Source organism: Palaemon carinicauda, unplaced genomic scaffold (assembly GCF_036898095.1).
Source record: "Palaemon carinicauda isolate YSFRI2023 unplaced genomic scaffold, ASM3689809v2 scaffold162, whole genome shotgun sequence".
Taxonomy (NCBI): domain Eukaryota; kingdom Metazoa; phylum Arthropoda; class Malacostraca; order Decapoda; family Palaemonidae; genus Palaemon; species Palaemon carinicauda.
Window position 1 is genome coordinate 70,001 of NW_027169170.1, and position 25,631 is coordinate 95,631.

Below are 25,631 nucleotides of genomic sequence, written 5' to 3' on the forward strand. Positions count from 1 at the left end.
AATAGTAGAAGTATTTTTTAGATAAGTAGATACTAGGAAATGGAAATGGTGAGGCATGGGGCAGACCTACCTGTTTCTCTCTGATAGAATTGGCTTAAGTAAAAGTATTAGATGCAGTATATAGTAGTACTGTCTTATGCGAGCTATCATTACCATTAAATGTAAAAATACTTTTAAAATAAGAAATTAAAATGGACAAGGATGGGTCAGACTCACCTGCTCCTATTAGCCTTTTCCTCCAGAAAACCTTCTTCTAACCAAAACACCTTCCATCCACCTTCTTTCGCCCTCCAGATCAAAGCTTCAGGTGTCACCCTCGACATCCTACGAGTCGAGAGTGACGTGGAGCACCGGTACGCCTTCACCCGCGTCACGGCGGCTTACGCCAACCTTCGCAACACGTCGCAAGAGGTCTCCTTCAAGATGAACCTCCCCAAGGATGCTTACGTCTCCTCGCTCGTCATGTAAGAAGAGGATTCTTGGTTTTGTTTACAATTTTTGCCTCGTGTGATTAGGATACTCACCTGAGGTTACCTTTCCCTGTGTGGATCTTCTTAGGGATTTTTATATTTTGAGTTTTTATTTTTGTACTTTGAGTATTTTGTGTATTTTTTGTACTTTATGGTATTTTTTAGTTTATTTTGAGATATTGTCCTAGTTGTGTTTTGATTGTGTTGAAGTTTTTTTCTTTTTTACTTGTGTGATTGTTGGTAGCAATTATATTTGCTATGTGATTATATATATATATATATATATATATATATATATATATATATATATATATATATATATATATATATATATATATATATATTCCAATCACACTGAGCGTTATCTCCAAACATGACTACTCTGTCTCTTCCTGCTTTCGGATAGGGAGAGGGAATAGTCACACCCTGGTGGAGCGGGGGTGTACCCCGGTAGACTCACTTGGAGAAAACAATCTGTTTGCATGCATATCTAATTATTCAGCCGTCAGTACTGGTGGGTCGCATACACTATTGTTAAATACTCCCACATTAGTCCTTTCCATCCCACGGATTGCCAGTCCCATCGGCCTCTGGGTTTACAAATACCTCGATCTATGAATCACGTTTACAATTACACAATCACATTTACAATTACACACACGTCATAAACTTAACTCCTGTTTTTCCTGTGTCTTGCAATGACTCGTTTCCGGTTGCAATAGTATTTCTAGCAAATCCGGTGTGTGACATTCATTGACATTTTGGTATTTCTAGAAATACGTAATGGCCTCGAAGCTAGCGAGGGGGACCCGGGTTCAATTCCCTTGTGAGGTGAAGTTGATATTACGTTGGTTCCCCGAGTGACATGTAGATGAGATCATGCTTGAGGGTACACTCGGGAACACTATTCTATCTAATTTCTCTTCCTCTTGTTTTGTTTAAGTTATTATAGTTTACATAGGAGATATTTATTTTAATATTATTCTTAAAATGTTTATTTTTCCGTGTTTCCTTTCCTTACTGGGCTATTTTCCCTGTTGGAGCCCCTGGGCTTGTAGCATTCTCCTTTTCCAACAAGAGTTGTAGCTTAGCAATTAATAATAATAATAATATTAAGGGGTAAATGGAGAGATGGTTTGGGCATGCTTCTAGGAGGACACTCCAAAATCAAACCATTGTTCTCTAGTCTTGGGTAGTGCCATAGCCTCTGTACCATGGTCTTCCACTGTTTTGGGTCAGAGTTCTCTTGCTTGAGGGTACACTCGGGCACACTATTCTATCTTATTTCTCTTCCTCTTGTTTTGTTAAAGTTATTATAGTTTATACAAGAAATATTTATTTTAATGTTCTTACTGTTCTTAGGATCTTTTATTTTTCTTTATTTCATTTTCTCACTGAGCTGTTTTCCTTGTTGGAGCCCCTGGGCTTATAGCATCCTGCTTTTCCAACTAGGGTGTAGGTCAGCAAGTAATAATAATAATAGTATATATATATATATATATATATATATATATATATATATATATATATATATATATACATATATATATACATTTATATATATATATATATTTATATATATATATATATATTTATATATATATATATTTATATATATATATATATATATATATATATATATATATATATTTATTTATATTTATATTCTTTACTTGCTTTCATTTCACCAACTAGCTAGGAGTACCTCTTTTGTATTGCTAAACTAAACTCATCAGATTTATTTCATTTTATTTTATTTTATTTCTTAGAATTAGTTCTTTCACTTTCTCTCCTTAGATCTGTAATATATATATATATATATATATATATATATATATATATATATATATATATATATATATATATATATATATACACATACATACATATATATATGTATATATATATACATATATATAAATATATATATACAGTGAAGTTTCCTCTAATTAACCCTTTACGTCCAGAGACATTGGCGGGAAAAACCACACCACTATCGTAGCGGAGAAGGAGCGAGTGAGGAGAGCTGGTCCAAAGACTCCGCAGGGTGGGAGCGGCAAACGTCACACAAGGTAAATATTTTGGAATACGAGTCGTTTTCTTATGAGTGTGTTTTTTTAACTATTATTTTATAATACATATCTGTATTATTCATTCCAGTGTAATAATCACAACTTAAAAATACTTATATTAAAAGAGAAAACAATATTTGAATCGCCAAAATCGAAGAGGTCGCGAAGGGTATGTATTCGTTACTGTCTGTTTCGTCATTTTGTTAGCTTATATATTTGATTGTTTGTGAGCAACTTTACACAAAAACTATTGTACCGATTTTGACCAAACTTTGAAGTCATGTCGTTATAAGCCAAGGATAAATATGTGACACTTTGGATAAAGTACACCAAAGTACAACTACGTCGTAGTACTTTGAAAATAATCGTTATCTTTAGTCAATTGAATATATTATTTTGTTTCTGTAGAACTTTACGCAAAAACCACTGAACCAATTTGGACCAAACTTTGTTGTCATGTTGGGTATGACCAAAGGGTGATTCTGTAACATTTTGAATAAAGCACATATAAGTACAAATGCGCAGCAGTACTTTGAAAATAATCACAATGTTAAGTAAATGGAAAATAATTTGTCTAGTTTAATTTTTGGGAACAACATTACGTAAAAACTACAGTTTCAATTTCAACCAAACTTGGTGGACAATTGGGGTATGACCCAAGGACAAATCCATTAGATTTTGAAGATAATACATCGAAGTACAAGTACGCAGTGGAGGTAAGAGCAAAAGAAGACTGCTTGACGTAGTGGCCCCTCTAGTTTCTTATGAAGACACCTTTTATAGACGAACCAAACCTTGCTTAGCCTGATACACTTAATAACCAACAAACCTCACTTATACTTACCAGAGCTGTTATAACTGGCTAACTTAACCTCATCTTTATCTCGTTTTCATAACTTAAATTCATCTAGCTTTAGCTAACTTGACCTTTCATTATGCAACCTAACCTAACCTATTGTACATATGTATGTACATAATATACATACATACATACACACACACACACACACACACACATATATATATATATATATATATATATATATATATATATATGTATATATGTATATATATATATATATATGATAAATTTTGCACATTTTTACGTGTTTTTTTTCATATTCAAATAAGCCATATATATTTTTGATATATTAATGTCTGGATTCTCTTAACGACCTCGGGATCAGAGCCCCAGGCGAAATCACACAAAGACAAGAGCTTGTCTATATAAGTTTGCCGACCAGGGTTCGATTCCCGGCCGGAGCCAAGCTCTTGTCTTTGTGTGATTTCGCCTGGGGCTCTGATCCCGAGGTCGTTAAGAGAATCCAGACATTAATATATCAAAAATATATATGGCTTATTTGAATATATATATATATATATATATATATATATATATATATATATATATATATATATATATACAGTATATATATACAATAACAAATTCAGCCTTTTCTAGTCCAGTGCAGGACAAAGGCCTCAGACATGCCTTAGTTATTTTAAGATTAGGCCATTTTCATCACCACGCTAGAAACAGCAGATTGGCGATATTGGTGGACCTCAACCTCATCTCTCACAGCAACCCAACCTAGTATAGGTGTCCAGGACTAGTACACCTCATATCTTTCTTGACCACAAACAGATGCTGATATACCATTATACAACTGGATGGATTTATAAACGACAGTCCAATATGAAACTGTAAACAGTCTATAGACCATACCATAAGTTCAGTTAATTATATACATTTTTTTAATCTGGTTGCAGAGGCGACGCCACACAGAACTTCCGAGCAAGTGCCAAGGCCAGGGGTCTCGAAACTGTCATCTTCTACATGACTTACGAACAGTTGTTAGTGAGAAGGCAGGGCTGTTATAGTTATGATCTTCATCTAGGAGTAGCAAAGGTAAGCTAGAAATAATCATATTATTATTATTATTATTATTATTATTTTACTATTGTTGTTATTATTATTATTATTATTATTATTATTGGTAATATTATTATTATTATCATTATTATTATTGGTAATATTATTATTATTATTATTATTATTATTGGTAATATTATTATTATTATTATTATTATTATTATTATTATTATTATTATTATTGTTGTTGTTGTTTTTGTGATTATCATTATTGTTATTATTATTATTATTATTATTATTATTATTATTATTATTATTATTATTATCTGAGCTACAACCCTAGTTGGAAAAGCAGGCTGCTATTAGCCCAAGGGCTCCAACAGGAAAAAACAATCCACTGAGAAAAGGAAACAAGGAAATAAATAAACCACACGAAAAGTAATGAACAATTGAAATAAAATACTTTAAGAATTATTATTATCATCTAAGCTACAACCCTACTTAGAAAAGCAGGCTGCTATTAGCCCAAGGGCTCCAACAGGGAAAAACAACCCACTGAGGATAGGAAACAAGGAAATAAATAAACCACAAGAAAAGTAATGAACAATTAAAGTAAAACAACATTAAAAACAGATCTCTCATATATAAACTTATCTTTTGTTCTTCGCAGTGGCTTGGTAACGTTGAGGTCAAGGTGCGGATCTTCGAAACCGAGGAAATCAAGAATTTTCAGATCCTGAGGATTCCTTGGAGCTCTGAAGCCAATTCCACTGAAGGTGAGGATTACTTTCTTTTGCCTTATCTGGCTTTGCTAAGTAAGAACATGAATCAAAGGAGTTTGTGCAATATAAGGGGTAAGTTGTGAAAAACAAAATTGCGTATGCAAACGAATATGATGTTAGTTAGTGATCGTAAAGAGATTCGACAGAAACTGGTGAAATGTCTCCAAAGCATTTACAAGCGTAGGAAACTAGAAGTAATTGATAGCAAGTAAAAGCTATAGAGAGACAGATAGGAATATCAGATTAGATAGTGAAAGACTAGAAGTAGTTAATACATAGAACTGTCTGGAAGAAAGTGACGTGCCGTTGTTTGACGTACATCCCTTCGTGCTAGGTTTCTTAATTTCACGATTCGTTGCAGTGATTGCGTGACATAAGCTTCATCTCTTCATACTAGGTTTCTTACTATCACGCTTCATTACAGTGGAACAGGTAACGCTAAGCCCGGGAGAAGTAACGGCTTCTCTGAGCCGGCAGAATTTCACAGTGCCAGACTCCAGTAAGGAGACGACATCGGCTGACGAAGATGCCGACGAAATCTACGACTATTCCAACACTTTCTCCGTCATATACGACGTGGAGAGGACAACAGACGGGGGAGAAATACAGGTATTTGTGTTCCTTTGCTCTTTGTTTTTCATAGGTGTGTGGAGGATGTTGGGAATATAGAAGGACGAAGAAAAAATCAAAGCTTCACTTGTTTTTTTAATTAGGAACTCATAATATAAATGGGATTTAGAAAGGCTTTTATTATTATTATTATTATTATTATTATTATTATTATTATTACTGCTATCATCAAGTTTCAAGGCAAAAAATCAAATAATTTAAAAGAAAATTGATGTTAAAGATGATAATCATGTAGAAATAAACTTAATGAGAACTTCAAACACCTGTTAGAAAAATCTAAGAAACTCTCTCTCTCTCCCTACATAACAGATCTTAGGCCAGTTCTTCGTGCACCGCTTCTCTCCCGAAGGTCTTCCGAAGCTACCGACCCACACGGTTTTCGTACTGGACGTGTCCGGCTCGATGCACGACAACGGGAAGTTGACTCAACTCAAAGTGGCCATGAGAGCTATTTTGTCCAATCTTCCGCCGGAGGATTCCTACGAGGTAAAGCGAGATGTTGTTGTAATATAGATGCAATGTTTAGTTAGACGTAGGAATTCCTAGCACACCTTGCTCCGAGAAAGCGCACTCTCTCGCGCCCTTACTCCGCGGCGTGTGACCAAATAGATAGTGGAGGGGAAGATGGCGGGGATGGTGGGCAAGGCTAAAAGAGCTTGCCAAGTAGTAAGGGTGTTACCGGGTGTATCAGAGCGCGGTTGTTCCTGGAATTCTTTTGGTAAACTGTACGTTTGCAACCAAACATATAGTGTAGAGAGAGATGCCGGAGATGGTGGGTGGGGCTAAGTACGAGAACTCGCCGCGTAGTGAAGGTGTGACAGGGTGCCCTTCCTCACAGCGAGGTGTGCAAAGAATTGATGTGTTCTGTACGTTTAAACAACATATGATGTTCCTCGTTGTCCGGTAATGCAGAAGTAGCGATACTGCAGGTGTAAATTTAATTAAATATTGATGTCTAAAGGCAGTTATACTAATATAATGGAAAGCCAGGCCTAATGTTACATACATTTACCATTTGGGCAATGATAATAGAGTAGGGTATGGTAGAAAATCAGCTGATGGATATAGAGAAGGTCCAACTAAAGTTAGAGTGACAAATATTTGGCATTGAAAATATTTTTTTATTTGTAAAAAAAACTGTAGCATTTATTTGATATGCAAGAAAAGGGGATCTCTTTATTTCTCTGATAGGAGAGAAAAGGCTATCTTTGTTTCATATACTCACAGGTACAATACATCACAATAACTTAATTCATTCATCGCTCTAAAAGTTGTAAAGTATACTAAAGTTGTCGCAGAAGTATCAAGTAAGTCTGCCTCTTTTATAATGATCTTCAACCTCAGGAAATATTTTCTCTATCCATATTAGGTCTGAATCATTATATTTCCATCACAGGATTCATTTGAATATTTAATTGATAGATATAAATCCTCTACCACAGATACTGGTTTTCTCAACTCGTGTGACCTCCCTAGGAGTGTTCAGAGCCGTCCCAGAGGAGGTCGAGCGAAGTCTATCTCGCGTGCAGCGGCTGCAGGCCCTCGGAGGAACAAACTTCAACGAGGCATTTCTCAGAGCCTTGGAGGACGTCAACAAGTTCAATCTAACTTCAGGAGCCAAACAGGTATTCTTAGAAACCTTAAATTTCCCACTGTACACTGAAGATACAGTTTTGCGTACGTACGTGATACGGAGCGAGTATTATATGTATCGATCTAATTACGACTATCCGATGTTTTAGAGTTTAATCGTTATTACATGCTAGGCTAGAATAGCCTTTGGAAAACTCAGAGTTAATCAGAAGTCCCTCGCAGGTCGTGTTCCTGACTGATGGCAGGGCCAACCTCGGAGAAAAGAAGCCGTCGCAACTCAGGCGGAACGTTCGCGAAGCCAACATACACCATCTCCCGATTCACTCTTTAGGTTTTGGTCATGATGCTGACATGAGGTATTAATTATTATTATTATTATTATTATTATTATTATTTGTCCTTGATGCTCACCTGATGTATTATTATTATTATTATTATTATTATTATTATTTTTATTATTATTATTTTTATTATTATTATTATTATTATTATTATTATTTGTCCTTGGTGCTCACCTGAAGTATTATTATTATTATTATTATTATTATTATTATTATTATTATCATTATTATGATTATTGTTATTATTTAACCTGGATGTTCTCCTGAGGTATTATTATTATTATTATTATTATTATTATTATTATTATTATTATTATTATTATAATTATTATTATTAGTAGTAGTAGTAGTAGTAGTAGTAGTAGTGTAGTAGTAGTAGTAGTATCATTATTATTATCATCATCCCCTTATTGCAAATCCACAGGCTTCTGAGACAGGTAAGCACGGATAACCAGGGCTTCATGGGTAAGATAGACGAAAACGTTCGCCCAGCGGAACAGCTGAAGAGCTTCTACGACAAGATCTCGTCCCCGCTAATGACGGATGTTGAAATTATGTACATGGACGATCAAGTCGACACTAATTCGATCGTTCGACAAGGCCCGACGACATTCTACGCTGGAGATGAAGTAGGGGAAAGAATTAATTTGTATTTGTAGTAGTTTTAGTAAGTTTAATTACCTTTAAAGTTATTATAAGTGCAATATTAGACGTAAATCAAGTGGGTGTAATGAAGGAAATACGTTTTAGTTTAGTTATGCCTCAAATAAATAGAAAACGTTTAAAACGTTCATTCATAGAAAACGTTTTATGCATAACTCATACATTTCTATCCACCTTACGAGTCCTTACGATTTCTGAATCTCTCTCCCTCCACAGATGGTATTAGCAGGACAACTCAAGGAAGGCGTGCAGGAGGTGAAGCCCTTAGTGACCGGCCAAGGGAATGAAGGACCCCTTCAATTTCGGGTATCGAGAGTTTCTACCCCAGATAAAGTCGTTGAGAGGGATAATTATGTAGAGAGGCTGTGGGCCTATCTTACTGTCAAGGTAGGATACTTTTGGTACATTGTAATAAATGGCAGTGTGTGTGTGTGTTTGTGTATGTGTTTGTGTGTGTGTGTCCCCTAACCCCAAAAGTAGAAAAGTGTTAAGTATATATTTAAGCTTTTTTATAGTGATAAATTAAGTCTTTTACAAATGTCTGATTGAATTTGATTAAAATTGAATATCCTAAAAAAGTGAATGTGGAATTATCTCTATAGCGGTCAATTGATTTATTATTATTAATTACATATGCCATCAAGGTTGGAAGGAGGTTATGTTTTCGCCTCTGTCCGTTTGTTTGTGAACATCTTCCTGGACACAATTTTACTCATAGAGTAGTGAAACTTTCACGGATTAATTCAATTTTGAAAGTCCTAGGTCAAATGTCAAGGTCAAGCAAAAGGTCGACCGAATTAACCGTAACCTTAAGCCCAATTTCGCACATGGCTGTCACACAGACTTCAAACACGCCTACGGTATGAATTGATTCTGGGAAAGGCAAGCTGGTTTCGAAAAATGAGTTGCCATGGCGGAGGTCTGCACTCCCAGAGTGCTTTTTCTAGTTTTTACTGTTATAATCATTATTGTTGTTGTTGTTTTTATTGATGTATAGTAAAATTCATTTAGAAAAGACAATTAAAGATATCATCTTGTAAAAATATTTTGAGGTCCGATTCTCTTCACGGAGTCAGACACAAAGAGAATTAGCCGTTTTGATTTTAACTTCCATCAGAGTATAGTCTTCATGATTTTCTGGAATTTACAACCATTTTTCATTCTGCTATTTCATATCTGTAACCATTTTTTTCATTTGCATTTCCTTTTTCATAGCAGGTTCAGACCATCTCAATCGTTTGAAACAAGTATATATTTTTTTCTTCCTGGTATCTAACTGATCTTCATTCTGCCATTGTATATCTGTTACCCATTTTTAAATTACACTAATTTTCCTAACACGTTCAGACCATCTCACGCTTAGAAACAAGTAATATATTTTCTTCTGGATATTTAACTGTTCTTCATTTTGCCACTACATATCTGTTACCCATTCTGAATTTACGCTTTCATTTTCATAATAGGTTCAGACCATCTCACTTTTAGAAACGAGTAATATTTTTTCTTCTGGATATTCAACTGAATTTACACTTTCATTTTCATAACAGGTTCAGACCATCTCAGCTTTTTAAACAAGTAGCATTCTTTTTCTTTTTGGTGATCAGGATTTACTGGAGATGCAAGAGGTGGTGGAGGATCGAAACCTGAGGGCTGAGATGAACTTCCGTGCCCTCGAGATAGCGCTGCAGGTAAGCAGATTTTATGCATCGTCTTTATCGTCTCATTCGTAAGATTTTTCAACATTATTCGATACCTAATTAGTGAATGCGAGGCGAGCTAATTTTGATTTATTTCTCTGTAGTGATACCAAGGTAAAGTACAGAGTTTCCATGGCTTGCAGTGTCTTCTTCTTGTGCTGTGTCAGCGAGAATGTCGTGATATATTTTAGTCCATACACATCTGTCTAAAGATAATCTGAAAGTGGGTATAGCAAGAAAACGTTTTATTCATATGTTATAAGCCTCAGGATTTTAGAGTACTAAAATTAAGCGGGAGAGACTTAATCTATGCGTGGATGGATTACAAAGGTAAAGGGTAGTTGGGTTTGGTGTTTTGAATGTAAAAGTAGGTATTGGTAAAAAAGATAGCACAACCGGTATGTTTTGTGTGACTGGAGTTAATGTACTTAGCCATGTAGAATCACTCTTTGAAATGGGTTTCATTATTGAGAAGATGTAGGGGTAAAAGAAAAAGATTTACAAGTACTTATGAGGATTTTGAGAACTGGCAAGGTAAGAGTTTTTATGAATTTACAGATTCATATAATGTAGACCGGAGAAAAGCTCTTTATTTCCCACTTTGCATATGTGTTTAATTTTATTTAAAACAAATTGTGTTTGGTATAAACCATACATTGTGGCATCCATAATAAGTCCAATACTGTACTCAATATTCTGTTTTCTATGGCCGGATATAATTTGGTTTTAAAGCTTTACTTTACTTTTAATGTGGTAGGCGGTATATCTTTGCAATCCACGTTTGCGTACGGTTATATAAGCGGATGAGCGACTTGGAGGAGTAACGATAACTTTGGGTGAGGAGGAAATGCCCCCTCCCCGCTTAAATCTTGAAGAAGTCACTGGCAGCAAAGTGACGGATTTGGTTTAAGGAGAGCAACAAGTTGTCTCTTTGGCTTCTATTCCTGATGCCTGGTGGATGATCCTGCTGGAATTAGTATGGACCAGCAGGGTTTACTTGCCTTAGTTAGATAGGCAATGCGCATCACAAGGAACTGGCTACCCTTTGATGAATCTAGCCAATGAATCCTCTATGGATTTAGTCAGTCAATGGGAAGCGAAGAGGACAGTTTTGAGGCTCTTTGCGTCAATAGGCCTAGGGGGATATGATGATGATCATCATCATCATGAAAGTTATTCTTAGTAGTTATTTTGCTACAAAATTAAGTTCAAACGTCATTGATATGTCTAGCTTTCCCAAATGTTCCATTTTCATTATTCTTTCTCACCCAGTTCCAGTTCGTAACCAAGTTAACCACCTTGAAACCTGAAGAAGAAGGAGAAGAAGAGGAGGAAGAAGAAGAAGAAGAAGAAGAATTAGGCGAGGAAAACATCGAAGATGGAGACGGCCTCAGCACCAAGTCGGCCTCTCGCTACCAGAAATCGAACACAGGTAGCCTGACCCTCTTCTACGATCACCTGGCGCTACTCAGCGAGGCGGAATTCGCCAAGACGTTGCCGGCACCGCTCAGCACGAGATTGAATACTGCCAGTAATAACAGGTTCTCATTTGGTAAGCCTGTTTTTCCCTTTGTCTCTATCGGCCTTAACCAAAATCGAAGATTTTGCAAAGGGTATGTATTCACCCCGTCTGTTTGCGAGTTAAATTATTTGTTTGCGAGCAACTTTGCACAAGAACTGCCGTACCAATTTTGACCAAACTTGGTAGTCATGTTGAGTATGACCCAATGATAATTCTGTAACATTTTTGGATAAAGTACATCAAGGTATAAGTATGCAGCATTACTCAGAAAATAATTGCAATGTTAAGTAAATTGCAAATATTTTGCGTAATTTTTGGCAGACACTATTAGAAAATATAAAACTTGAGTGGGTCTCGAACTCCCATCTAACAGATTGCTAGGCAGGGAAATTTACAGTAAACTACCTCAGTCGTAATTGCCATTCCCTTGACTTTCGTATAACAGTTCAACTTTATAAAACTAAGCTTTTCACTCTGTTCTTTCTTCTGTATTCCTTTATCCTTGTAGTTTTATTTTTTGAGAAGTTGATATATTTAGCTTTGGCAGTCTTACACTTCTGTTTTCCCTACCATTTTAAGAAGTATTTTAATCTTTGATGTTATTCCCCCACACTTTATTCTTTCCTATTATAAACATCCCTGACTGGCGTTCTGCCAGACTCGTGTTCAAGTCCCGCTTAACCTCGATACTTTTTGTAATGTCTGCAACCTCACCATCATTGTGAGCTAAGTATAGGGTTTTTGGGGAAGGCTATAGGTCTGCCTGCTGAGTCATCAACAGCCAAAGCCTGGCCCTCACCTGGTCCTAGCTTGAGTGGAGAGGGTACTTAGGTGCTAATCATATATGTGTATGGTCAGTCTCTAGGGCAATGTCAGTGTCCCTTGCCTCTGCCACTCACAAGTGGTCTTTAAACCTGTTACTCTAATCTAACATAACACCTTAAGAGTATCAAGTGGCCTCTCCCATCTGCCTCAGCATTAAAGTCGTCACCAATCTCATTTCCTTCAACAGGCGACAACGACCCTCACTTCGTGGTCCAAGTGTCCGGGATGGACATGCCATTCTGTTTCGACATTCACGGCCAGCACGGACAAGTGCTGAGCTTGGTCCGGGATGAGAATTCAGGTTAGCAAAACTTTGATACGGCATTTTTAATAGCTAGTTTTTCCCATAGCTGTAGCTTGGAAAAATTAGATTAAATGCATGAAATAAGTAAAGCACCACCTTGTAATACTATTTCGTAAATTGATGTCACTGTTTGACCGTCGTGAGAATAGACACTTAGACTTCACTTTACTATAGCTTTTGAAAACACTCTTATTTTCAGGAATAATTGTTAATGGCTTAGTGACATCTTAGACTTCACTTTACCATAGCCTTTGAAAACACTCTTATTTTCAGGAATAATTGTTAATGGCTTAGTGACATCTTAGACTTCACTTTACCATAGCTTTTGAAAACACTCTTATTTTCAGGGATAATTGTTAATGGCTTAGGGACATCTTAGACTTCACTTTACCATAGCTTTTTAAAACACTTTTATTTTCAGGAATAATTGTTAATGGCTTAGTGACATCTGCCGTGGGCCGTCCGGAAGCCACGTACTTCACCGAGCTTTTCTTGAGCTTAGGCAAAGTGAACTTTACTGTCACGCCTCACAACATCACTATCGCGTTTCTACATGGACACAAAAATTCTAAGGTTTGCAGACCTGATTTTCCGTTTCTTTTTTTTTAAATGGTTCATGATGTATTGGACTGCCAGTCAAGTAAGAACAGGATAAATTTCCATAGGTAAAATTACCATAGGTTCGTTAAGTAATGTAAGATGCAGTTAGTTTAGTCAAGATAAAGTTTTCTTAGATTAGGTAGGGCAAATTGGTGTTCGATTAGTCAAGGTAAAATTATATTTTGTTATATTAGGTTAAAGAAAGGGACGTAAACAGAGTAGGCTACTGTTAGATTAGATAGAGTAAATGGAAGTAAAGCTTTGCCTGCTTTAGATAGGATAGAATTAAGATTAAAAAAGGTTATGTTACATAATAACTCCTTTGAATATTCCAAATATAAATGGGTCCTCTATCTTACCTTATTTACTTTCTCTATTTTTAAGTTTAGTTTCCATTGTCTTGATATAAGAATTCTGGTAACTTTTCAAAGACCTATTTCACCATCAGCACTTTACAATGATTTTACTGAATATAGATTGTTAGGTAGATAGAGAGATATCGGTTATTGTATTACTCTACAAAACTGCTTTTTCATGAGGTATAACAGTTACGTCTCTCCGTGTTGCAGATCCCAAGAGTTCTGAGATCAGTGTGGCCCTTCAAGAAGATGTACAAGAGGGGTAAGAAAGGCCAAAAGGACAGAAAGAAATCTCGACGTCATGGCAAAAGAGGAACACCCAGAGAAAGGCGAGCTCTCGCTGCAAACACAACTGAGGACCACTTAGCTACGTACTCTTCTGGAACTATGGAAACCAGACGATTGCAGGATTCTTCACGCCTGCAGAAACAGAATGTAAAACCGAGGCGTATCTTAAGGCATGGCATCACGAACGACTACAATCGTAAAAACCTCAAGAGACGTGAGAGCATTGACATGCGTAAGCTGGATTCCACGCAAAGCAGTCGACCTGTTATTAGACAGATGAGTGGCATGAATCCAGTTCGTAAAAGTGGTAAAATTCAAAGGAATTCAAAAAGAAGAAGGAAGAGAAGACCTGTCAGTGAGAGACATAGAAGAACTGCTATTCATGCAATGAATTCCAGGAATAGATGGACTGGAATATCTAGGGATTCCAGAAAAATCAGACCAACAATAGTAAACCATAGACTGACAACTCGGGCAGGACTACAGGTGCCGATTATGCGTACAGTTCCTAATGATGAAACCTCACTCAACTCGATTAGGAAAACACCACGTAAGAAAGGCGGTCAAAGAAAAAGAAGGGTCAGAAAGTCAGTCAAAAGAAGAGCTAAAAGAAATGCCTCCTTAAAGAAACTATTCGATACAATTCACCCGCACGCCAGGAAAGGTGAGCAAGAGGGACTAACAATCAGGAATAGGTACGGCAGCCAAAGACGCAAGTCTCATCCTCATCTGCATGCATTCCATAGTGGTGTTATACCCAGTCAGGGCACTTATGCCCATGGTACAGGAAGCCACGGTGAAATCCAACAGCTCAAAAGACCCGTGAACCCTCTGGCTGCCGCTAGCAGCCACTTTCAGAACAGAAAGGAAGTACAAGTTGGGAAAACAGGAATGGACGCTTCCAAAAGCTTTGAAACCTTAAGACCAGCCGTAGACACGACACCTAGCAGATTGGTAGAGCACCTACAGAATGCCAGTAGAAATAGATTTCCTGTAACAACAGTAGCCCCTACATTGGACGAGGCTACGTTACCACATGGTGTGTTACACTCAACGTCACTAACATTACTGACAGAAAATACATCAACTATTGGCCTAAGGAGGATTACTCAGCCACATGAGAGCAGGAATCTCTCAGTTATTCATCCACACCTTATATTAAGGCAGCCAGAGATAGGACATCCTACACACCTACCTCAACAAGAAGCTCAGAATCAAACTAGATCCGAGGACTATGACGCGCTTGACGCATCAACGCAGAATCCTTCATTCAGACCAACTCCAAAATACGTTCATCCACATTCCGGCGTATTCAGTCACACGACGGAGGTCTCCAGCTCAGAGAGGAAGCTCGCATTCATTTCGGATGACGACGACGTCGCGACGGCGGGCTACGCTGCCAAACGAGTTACGCTTCTAGAATCTCAGAAGGAGGATGCTGTGATAGCGGACCATTTTGAACACCTTGCTGAAGAGGAACGACAAAGGAGGCCGCCGGAGAAGACATTTTCGTGGAGACGAGCCGCTGGAAGAAGGTAAGAATAGAATAGAATATTATTATTGATATTATGATTATTATTACTATTATTATTATTATTATTATTATTATTATTATTATTATTATTATTGTTGTTGTTATTATTATTACTATTTATTATTATTATTATTGTTATTATTATTATTATTATTATTATTGTTATTATTATCATTATTATTATTATTATTATTACTAGCTAAGCTACAACTCTAGCTGGAAAAGCAGGATGCTAGAAGACTTATTCTTGTTCTTCTTTGTCTGCATCTTTTCCCACTTTTATGTGGGGTCGATGTTTCTGGTCAGCGTTCTCCATCTACCTCTGTCCCACACTTCACCGGTTAATTCCTTTGATCGAAAGTAATCCTTGATACAGTCCACCCACCTTCGCTTTGGTCTCCCTCTCCTTCTCGTTCCCTGTACCTCCATTTCCATCACCCTCCTCCCAATATACTGTTCGTCTCTTATGATATGACCATACCACCTCAGTCTACTTTTTTGGATCTTATCTGATAGTTCTCTAACTCCTGCTTCTCATGACATGACCATACCACCTCAGTCTACTTTCTTGGATCTTATCTGATAGTTCTTTAACTCCTGCTTCTCATGACATGACCATACCACCTCAGTCTACTTTCTTGGATCTTATCTGATAGTTTTCTAACTCCTGTGGTACCCCTAATTACTTCATTCCGTATCTTATCTCTTCTTGTCACCCCACACATCCATCTCAACATTCTCATCTCTGCCACGTCCATTTTCTTCTCTTCTGTCTTCTTTATTGCCCACATCTCCCCTTCATACACTATTGCCGGTCTCACAACTGTCCTGTTTACTTTACCTTTCAATTTAACCCCTATTTTCCTGTCACATAGTATTCCACTCCAGTGAGGAAAGGAAACAAGGAAATAAATATACTACAAGAGAAGTCATGAACTATTTAAATAACATATTTTAGGAACAGTAACATCATTAAAATAGATCTTTCATATACTATAAAATGAGACTTATACCACCCTGTTCAACATAAAAACATTCTCTGCTAGTTTGAACTTATAAGTAGAGTAGGTAGATAAATGAAAGATTCTCTCTCTCTCTCTCTCTCTCTCTCTCTCTCTCTCTCTCTCTCTCTCTCTCTCTCTCTCTCTCTCTCTCTCTCTCTCAAAGGCAAAATTGATTATAGTAAGAAAATGTTATTGCAGCCTGACTGACTGACTGAATCTCTCTCTCTCTCTCTCTCTCTCTCTCTCTCTCTCTCTCTCTCTCTCTCAAATGCCAAATTGATTTTAGTAAGAAAATTTTATTCTGCCCAGACTGAGTGACTGAATCAAGCTCTCTCTCTCTCTCTCTCTCTCTCTCTCTCTCTCTCTCTCTCTCTCTCTCTCTCTCTCAAATGCCAAATTGATTTTAGTAAGAAAATTTTATTCTGCCCAGACTGAGTGACTGAATCAAGCTCTCTCTCTCTCTCTCTCTCTCTCTCTCTCTCTCTCTCTCTCTCTCTCTCTCTCAAATGCCAAATTGATTTTAGTAAGAAAATTTTATTCTGCCCAGACTGAGTGACTGAATCAAGCTCTCTCTCTCTCTCTCTCTCTCTCTCTCTCTCTCTCTCTCTCTCTCTCTCTCTCTCAAATGCCAAATTGATTTTAGTAAGAAAATTTTATTCTGCCCAGACTGAGTGACTGAATCAAGCTCTCTCTCTCTCTCTCTCTCTCTCTCTCTCTCTCTCTCTCTCTCTCTCTCTCTCTCTCAAATGCCAAATTGATTTTAGTAAGAAAATTTTATTCTGCCCAGACTGAGTGACTGAATCAAGCTCTCTCTCTCTCTCTCTCTCTCTCTCTCTCTCTCTCTCTCTCTCTCTCTCTCTCTCTCTCTCTCTCTCTCTCAAATGCCAAATTGATTTTAGTAAGAAAATTTTATTCTGCCCAGACTGAGTGACTGAATCAAGCTCTATCTCTCTCTCTCTCTCTCTCTCTCTCTCTCTCTCTCTCTCTCTCTCTCTCTCTCTCTCTCTCTCTCTCTCAAATGTCAAATTGATTTTAGTAAGAAAATTTTATTCTGCCCGGACTGAGTGACTGAATCAAGCTCTCTCTCTCTCTCTCTCTCTCTCTCTCTCTCTCTCTCTCTCTCTCTCTCTCTCTCTCTGTAAGCCCCACCCATCCGGTTAAACACCTTTCTCGAAGTAAATAAGTACATTATTCCATATTCCTCACTTGCAGGAATGTACTACCTGATGATTAACTCCTTACAGGACCCGCCCCCCGGAAGGGCGAGATTTATTGGTCGAAAGACATACATACATACATACATACATACATACATACATACATACATATACTATTTTTATTTATTTTATAATAATTCTTTTAATTTCAAATTGTATTGTTTCTCGTATCTTGACTGATGATGACATTTGAAACGTCGAAAAACGTTTGCAATAAATATGTATGTGGCGACATTGGTGTTCCTCTTTCTCCAGAGAATAGGATACATACATACATACATACATACATACATACATACATACATACATACATATATATTGATTCAAACCCTTGCTTTAGAAGCAAGAAGGAAAATAAAAGCAAATTAATCTCTCTCTCTCTCTCTCTCTCTCTCTCTCTCTCTCTCTCTCTCTCTCTCTCTCTCTCTCTCTCTCTCTCTCGAGTGTGTGAGGGTGAGGGTGTCCCCTTAGAAACACATAGGAGAAGGATCGCTGTCCCATTCATTCTTACACTGCTGAAAAGGTGGAGGAATCATTTGGGGATAAAACTTATAGCGAGGTTTATATGTATATAAATGAATATATATATATATATATATATATATATATATATATATATATATATATATATATATATATATATATATATATATATATATATATATATATATATATATATACATTTTGGAGTAGGGAGACGCGTTCTGTTTTTTCATCCATTTATTTGCGCCGACGTTTCGTATCACCTTGATACATTTTCCAGGCTGAAACGATTACAAATCAATTGTGTATAAGTAAAAAGATACACACAACGTTTACCAACACCAAAATTAAAAAGCTTTTTAATAAATTAAGAATAAAAACAGAGTAAAAACAGTAACACAGAATAACAGTGAAAGGGCTTGGAGCGAATATAGAGAAAAAAATTAATTCAATAATAATTATAATAATAATAATAGAAAAATATATAATAATAATGATAATAATAATAATAATAGAACGAACAAGACACCTACCCACAGCGGTAGCGTAAGGAGAACTGACATGAAAAATTGTTATGGAAGGGAGTGTAAACAAAACAACAGGTAATTAGGCAATAGGAAGAACCCGACATATAGATGAACTAACCACCCTTGAATCAATAATGATTAAGCTAACTGTACCTTCTCTTAACCACCAGTCGTCTTCCACCCAATTGTTTATTGCCTAATTACCTGTTGTTTTGTTTACACTCCCTTCCATAACAATTTTTCATGTCAGTTCTCCTTACGCTACCGCTGTGGGTAGGTGTCTTGTTCGTTCTATTATTATTATTATTATCATTATTATTATATATTTTTCTATTATTATTATTATAATTATTATTGAATTAATTTTTTTCTCTATATTCGCTCCAAGCCCTTTCACTGTTATTCTGTGTTACTGTTTTTACTCTGTTTTTATTATTAATTTATTAAAAAGCTTTTTAATTTTGGTGTTGGTAAACGTTGTGTGTATCTTTTTACTTATACACAATTGATTTGTAATCGTTTCAGCCTGGAAAATGTATCAAGGTGATACGAAACGTCGGCGCAAATAAATGGATGAAAAAACAGAACGCGTCTCCCTACTCCAAAATGTTTATGCTTGAGTAATTGCTCCTGTCTCCATACTTATATATATATATATATATATATATATATATATATATATATATATATATATATATATATATATATATGTATATATATATACATATATATATATATATATGAATATATATATATATATATATATATATATATATATATATATATATATATATATATATATATATATATATATATATATATATACATATATATATATAATATATATATATATATATATATATATATATATATATATATATATATATATAATATATATATATATATATATATATATATATATATAGTAATGCATACAGTGCATATATTATATATATCTGCATATACGTGTGTAATATGTAGATACATTACGTATATATAATTCATTGATCTTTGCTAAATAGTACCTCATAAATAAAAGAAGTATAACACATGATTTACTTAAATTTAAAAAAGTGCCCTTTTCATAGCATTTTACCCAAAAGCATTCAAGCATTTTCTCCTAACCTACCCCGCCCCCAGAAGCAGCTCTCCCCTAAAGAGACACTTATTTTTCTTCTTCTTCTTCCCCTGGCAGGTACGGAGTCGTGGTCGTACCCCTGACAAAGGGCCCGGCCAGACCAAGCGCGGCTAGCGGGGAGGTTAGCGGCAATAATTGAAACCTTAAGTATCTTATGTAGGTGGCCAGATAGGAGTCTCGGGAAGCCTCGCGACCCCTATCTGGCCACCTACATAAGATACCTAAGGTTTCAATTATCAGCTGGAACCTCTTGCCGCTAACCTCGCCTCTAGCCGCGCTTGGTCTGGCCGAGCCCAAACAGTCTTCCTCTGAAGAGACACTTATTTATCTCTTCTTCTTCCCCTGGCAGGTACGGAGACGTGGTCGTAGCCCTGAAGAACAGAAAGAAGCTAGAGGTCCTCATAGGAGACGTGGACATCCACCTGGTCATCACTCGATCCAAGACGAAGTACGGTCAGGATTTCCTGGGGATCTACGTTGAGGAGCATAACATCCTATCTCCTAACACAACTGGCATTATCGGTATGGGGTTCCTTAACTCCTAGTTCTTATGACTATTTAGATTCTTAATTTTAAAAGAAACACTGATTTAAATTCTTAATTTTAAAAGAAACGCTGATTTAGATTCTTAATTTTAAAAGAAACATTGATTTAAATTCTTGATTTTAAATGAAACACTGATTTAATTTCTTGGTTTTAAAAGAAACACTTATTTCATTTTTTTATTTTAAAAGAAACACTGATTTAAAATCTTAATTTTAAAAGAAATGCTGATTTAAATTCTTGATTTTAAAAGAAACGCTGATTTAAATTCTTGATTTTAAATGAAACACTGATTTAAATTCTTGGTTTTAAAAGAAACACTTATTTAATTTTTTTATTTTAAAAGAAACACTGATTTAAATTCTTAATCTTAAAAGAAACGCTGATTTAAATTCTTAATTTTAAAAGAAACGCTGATTTAAATTCTTGGTTTTAAAAGAAACACTGATTTAAATTCTTGATTTTAAAAGAAACACTGATTTAAATTCTTGATTTTAAAAGAAACACTGATTTAAATTCTTGATTTTAAAAGAAACACTGATTTAAATTCTTGATTTTAAAAGAAACACTGATTTAAATTCTTGATTTTGAATGAAACACTGATTTAAATTCTTGATTTTTCAAAGAAACACTGATTTAAATTCTTGATTTTCAAAGACACACTGATTTAAATTCTTGATTTTAAATGAAACACTGATGTAGATTCACAGTTGTAATAGAAACTTTGATTTAAATTTTATATTTTGCTGGAAACATTAATTTATATTCTTAGTTGTAATAAAAACTTTGATTTAAATTCTTAACTTTAAAGTAAACACTGATTTGAATTTTCAGCTATAATATAACCACTGATTTAAATTCTTAGTTGTAATAGATTCACCCATTTTAAGTTCTTGATTTTATATGAAACACTGATTTAAATTCTTAGCTGTTGCAGAATCACTGATTTAAATTCTTAGCTGTTGTAGAATCACTGATTTAAATTCTTAGCTGTTGTAGAATCACTGATGTAAATTCTTAGCTGTTGTAGAATCACTGATTTAAATTCTTAGCTGTTGCAGAATCACTGATTTAAATTCTTAGCTGTTGTAGAATCACTTATTAAATTCTTGGCTGTTGCAGAATCACTGATGTAAATTCTTAGCTGTTGTAGAATCACTGATTTAAATTCTTAGCTGTTGCAGAATCACTGATGTAAATTCTTAGCTGTTGCAGAATCACTGATTTAAATTCTTAGCTGTTGCAGAATCACTGATTTAAATTCTTAGCTGTTGCAGAATCACTGATGTAAATTCTTAGCTGTTGCAGAATCACTGATTTAAATTCTTAGGTGTTGTAGAATCACTGATGTAAATTCTTAGCTGTTGCAGAATTACTGATTTAAATTCTTAGCTGTTGTAGAATCACTGATTTAAATTCTTAGCTGTTGTAGAATCACTGATTTAAATTCTTAGCTGTTGTAGAATCAGATTTAAATTCTTAGGTGTAGCAGAATCACTGATTTAAATTCTTAATCTGAAAAGAAACATTGAGTTCAATTCTCAATTGTAGCATAACCAGTAATCTAAGTTCTTAATTTTAAAGAAAACGTTGATTTAGATTCTAATTTTTATTTTTTAAATTTCGAAGATTCTATATTATAGTGAGCCACCTATCCAAATTATCAATTGTAAGAAAACCATTGATTTTAATTTGAGATTTTAATGGAATTACTCATTCAAAATGTTAATTCAATCATTTGCCAACATTCTTGATTGCAATTAACTTGTAGATATCTATACGTACCAATTCGGTGCTTGGAAATTATACGTTAATGTTCACGGAAGCGTGAGAAGAAATTTTCTTTTTCACGTTTTATTGTTCTCATCAACCACGACATTCAAAGCAAACAGATTTGAATCTCAGTTATGTATTTATCAGGTCAATTCGCGTATAAGACGGTGGGGACGTTCAGTTCGACAAGCGAGCATCTCGAAGATGGAGTATTAGAGACTGGGTGAGTATCCGGGCGTTATGTTTTAGCAGAGGTTAGACTAGGTGAGGAAGGAGTAGGTTAGGCTAAGTAAGGAAATATTAAGTTAAGCTAGGACATTAGGTTAGGCTAGTTAAGGAAATGTTAGGTTGATCTAGGAGATTTGGTTAGGTTGGGTAAGGAAATATTAGGTTAAGCTTTGAGATTAGGTTAGGGTTGTTAATCTATGTAAGGTTAGACTGGGTAAGGAAAGATTAGATAAGGCTTGGTAAGGACAGATTAGATTTGACTAGGTAAAGAGAGATTGGCTTAGGTTTGGTAAGGAATGTTCAGTTAAGAGTTACTTAAGGAATTTTTAAGTTAAAGTTAGATAAAGTCAGGTTGGGTGATATTAGTGGAAATTTGCTGAGTCAGGTAAGAGTAAAGTTAGCAAGGTAATGCTAATTTAGGTAACATTAGAGTAATGATTAAAGGTAGAATTAGGTTAGGTAAGGTAGGACTAGTTCAAGTTAGGTAACGTAAAATTCATGTTAATTGAACATTGCTAGTTTAGTTTAAATCTGAGTAAGTTATCTAAGTTTTATTGAAGGGAATGGTAATTATCTATTGTCCTCAAATCTTGGATTGTGTCATAGCCGTCACACCATCAACAATGGCTCTCATTGCGTTATTGAAGGCACATACGTACACTTCCTTTACTTAATCATATATCAATATATTCTAGTAGTTAAACTGACCCATTCCGATGCACTCTTTGCTAATAGCAACAATTTCCACCGACAGTATGAAGGTCGCCGTACTTCACCAGGAGGCCAACATGCAGTACAGAGTCTCCGAAGTAAGCGGGATGGTGTCTAAGCGTCGGTCGATGCTCCACAAGAGCCATGTCCGCTGTCTGCTGGTCCCCAACCAGGGAGAAGGGCTGGTGGCTGGGTCCCCGGAGGACTACTTCCTGTCGTGCCTGACCTGCTGACGAAAATATAAAATAGACTTGTAAATAAAGCGTTTTATATTATGGTGGGTGGTGCCTGTGCATCGTCTTCCAGTGGATGCTTCGTGATTATTTATTGCAGAGAGGAGAATACACAGAGTAATTTAATTGTTAGTTAGTGGTATCGCATTACACTATAGAATAGAAATATAAAGACTCGTTTATATAACAGTTAGTGATACGCATAGATTCCCAATGATATAAACACTACGAGTTTGCAAACATCAAAAATAGTTCATTACTCGTATAAGTTATTAGTGAGTGAATTATGAGTGAACCATATTGAAAATATTATATATTGAGAAACCACTGGCAGGAGATTGAAGTTCAAAGAAGGCGGGGCATCGAAGTCAAAGAAGATGGGGCATTGAAGTCAAAGAAGGCGGGGCATCGACGTCAAAGAAGGCGAGGCATCGAAGTTAAAGAAGGCGGGGTATCGAAGTCAAAGAAGGCGGGGCATCGAAGTCAAAGAAGGCGGGGCATCGAAGAAAAAGAAGGCGGGGCATTGAAGAAAAAGAAGGTGGGGCATCGAAGTCAAAGAAGATGAGGTATCGAAGACAAAGAAGGCGGGACATCGAAGTTAAAGAAGGCGGGGCATCGAAGTCAAAGAAGGCGGGGCATCGAAGTCAAAGAAGGCGAGGCATCGAAGTTAAAGAAGGCGGGACATCGAAGTCAAAGAAGGCGGGGAATTGAACTCGAAGAAGGCGGGGCATCGAAGTCAAGGAAGGCAGGGCATCGAAGGTAAAGAAGGCGGGGCATCGAAGACAAAGAAGGCGAGGCATCAAAGTCAAAGAAGGCGGGGCATCGAAGTCAAAGAAGGCGGGGCATCGAAGTCAAGGAAGGCGGGGCATCGAGATGATTGTGGGAGGAGTTCCGTAAGCAGTGATCAGTAGCCAAGTGGTCCTTTTGATGTAAATAAAGATGAGATTAACTGAAAAGCTTTTTACTTTATTGAAAGTTACCTGGCAGTTACTTGACTTATGTGAGACACCCACCAGTTTACAATGTGTCTTTATTCCGTTATCACAAGGAATGGGTTTCATACCTGATAGTCGCTCGACTGTGGTAGTTTTTAATCTGGTATTGGACATGGTATGCTCATCCCCAAATACCTGTTGAAGATAGAAAGGTTAATAAATTATATATATATATATATATATATATATATATATATATATATATATATATATATATATATATATGTATATATATATATATATATATATATATACACACACAACAACAACAAATGCAACCAAAGGCCTCAGACATTAAATTCCTGGTTTGGCCAGTACAGATTGGTGATGGTGGGAGATTTTCTTATGATCGCTCACTGCAAACAAATGTAGTTTGGATGGCCCTGACTAGTACAGCTTGTCTGATCATGGCAATATGCAAACCTTTCCACCACGTTAAGGTATCCATATATATATATATATATATATATATATATATATATATATATATATATATATATATATATATATATATATATATATACTGTGTGTGTACATATATATATATATATATATATATATATATATATATATATTATATATATATATATATATATATATATATATATATATATATATATATATATATATATACTGTGTATATATATATATATATATACTGTGTATATATATATATATATATATATATATATATATATATATATATATATATATATATATATATATATATATATATATATATATATAAGGCAGGCATATGCTTCGAGTGGTAAAACGCATATTAACCTAATTCAAATATATTCTGTCATGCTGAATTGCATTTTTCTTAAACAGAAGCGATAAGGCCAGAAGAATAAGCCTTTGGGGGGAGAGGGGGAATTTCAAGGTTAATATTAATGATAGACGTGTCAGAGCATAAAAAAGTCTCTCTCTCTCTCTCTCTCTCTCTCTCTCTCTCTCTCTCTCTCTCTCTCTCTCTCGTACTCAACATATGCAAGGAAAAGAATTCTGAAATTAAGAAATAAATCGAATAATTTGGTAGCTTACAAATATCATCAGGGCCTACATAGGCCTACCCTGTATACTAAAAAATCAACTGTAGCTTTGTTGACTACAAAAGAGAATTATGAAATTAGGTATTAGTTCGCTGTAACCGGTTACAGCCAGGATAGAGAAACCCATGAGCTTTGCAACTACATTCATTCATTTCAAAAACTTATTTTACC

At 35.6% G+C, this 25,631-nt stretch overlaps 1 protein-coding gene across 1 annotated transcript in view; it reads left to right on the top strand.

Moving 5' to 3' along the window:
• Positions 1-24,354, top strand: part of LOC137635712 (uncharacterized) — a 27,363-nt gene extending 3,009 nt beyond the window's left edge. Inside the window, exons 2-19 of the mRNA XM_068368161.1 lie at positions 295-464; positions 2,438-2,542; positions 4,313-4,451; positions 5,086-5,191; positions 5,622-5,806; positions 6,137-6,313; positions 7,270-7,452; positions 7,643-7,776; positions 8,186-8,390; positions 8,641-8,811; positions 10,029-10,112; positions 11,394-11,673; positions 12,656-12,769; positions 13,194-13,345; positions 13,942-15,554; positions 20,272-20,444; positions 22,386-22,461; positions 23,221-24,354. Of these exons, the coding sequence (XP_068224262.1) occupies positions 295-464; positions 2,438-2,542; positions 4,313-4,451; positions 5,086-5,191; positions 5,622-5,806; positions 6,137-6,313; positions 7,270-7,452; positions 7,643-7,776; positions 8,186-8,390; positions 8,641-8,811; positions 10,029-10,112; positions 11,394-11,673; positions 12,656-12,769; positions 13,194-13,345; positions 13,942-15,554; positions 20,272-20,444; positions 22,386-22,461; positions 23,221-23,410 (4,257 nt within the window). The 3' untranslated portion in view covers positions 23,411-24,354. The remainder of the gene's footprint in view (positions 1-294; positions 465-2,437; positions 2,543-4,312; positions 4,452-5,085; positions 5,192-5,621; positions 5,807-6,136; positions 6,314-7,269; positions 7,453-7,642; positions 7,777-8,185; positions 8,391-8,640; positions 8,812-10,028; positions 10,113-11,393; positions 11,674-12,655; positions 12,770-13,193; positions 13,346-13,941; positions 15,555-20,271; positions 20,445-22,385; positions 22,462-23,220) is intronic.
• The last annotated feature ends 1,277 nt before the right edge of the window (positions 24,355-25,631 follow it).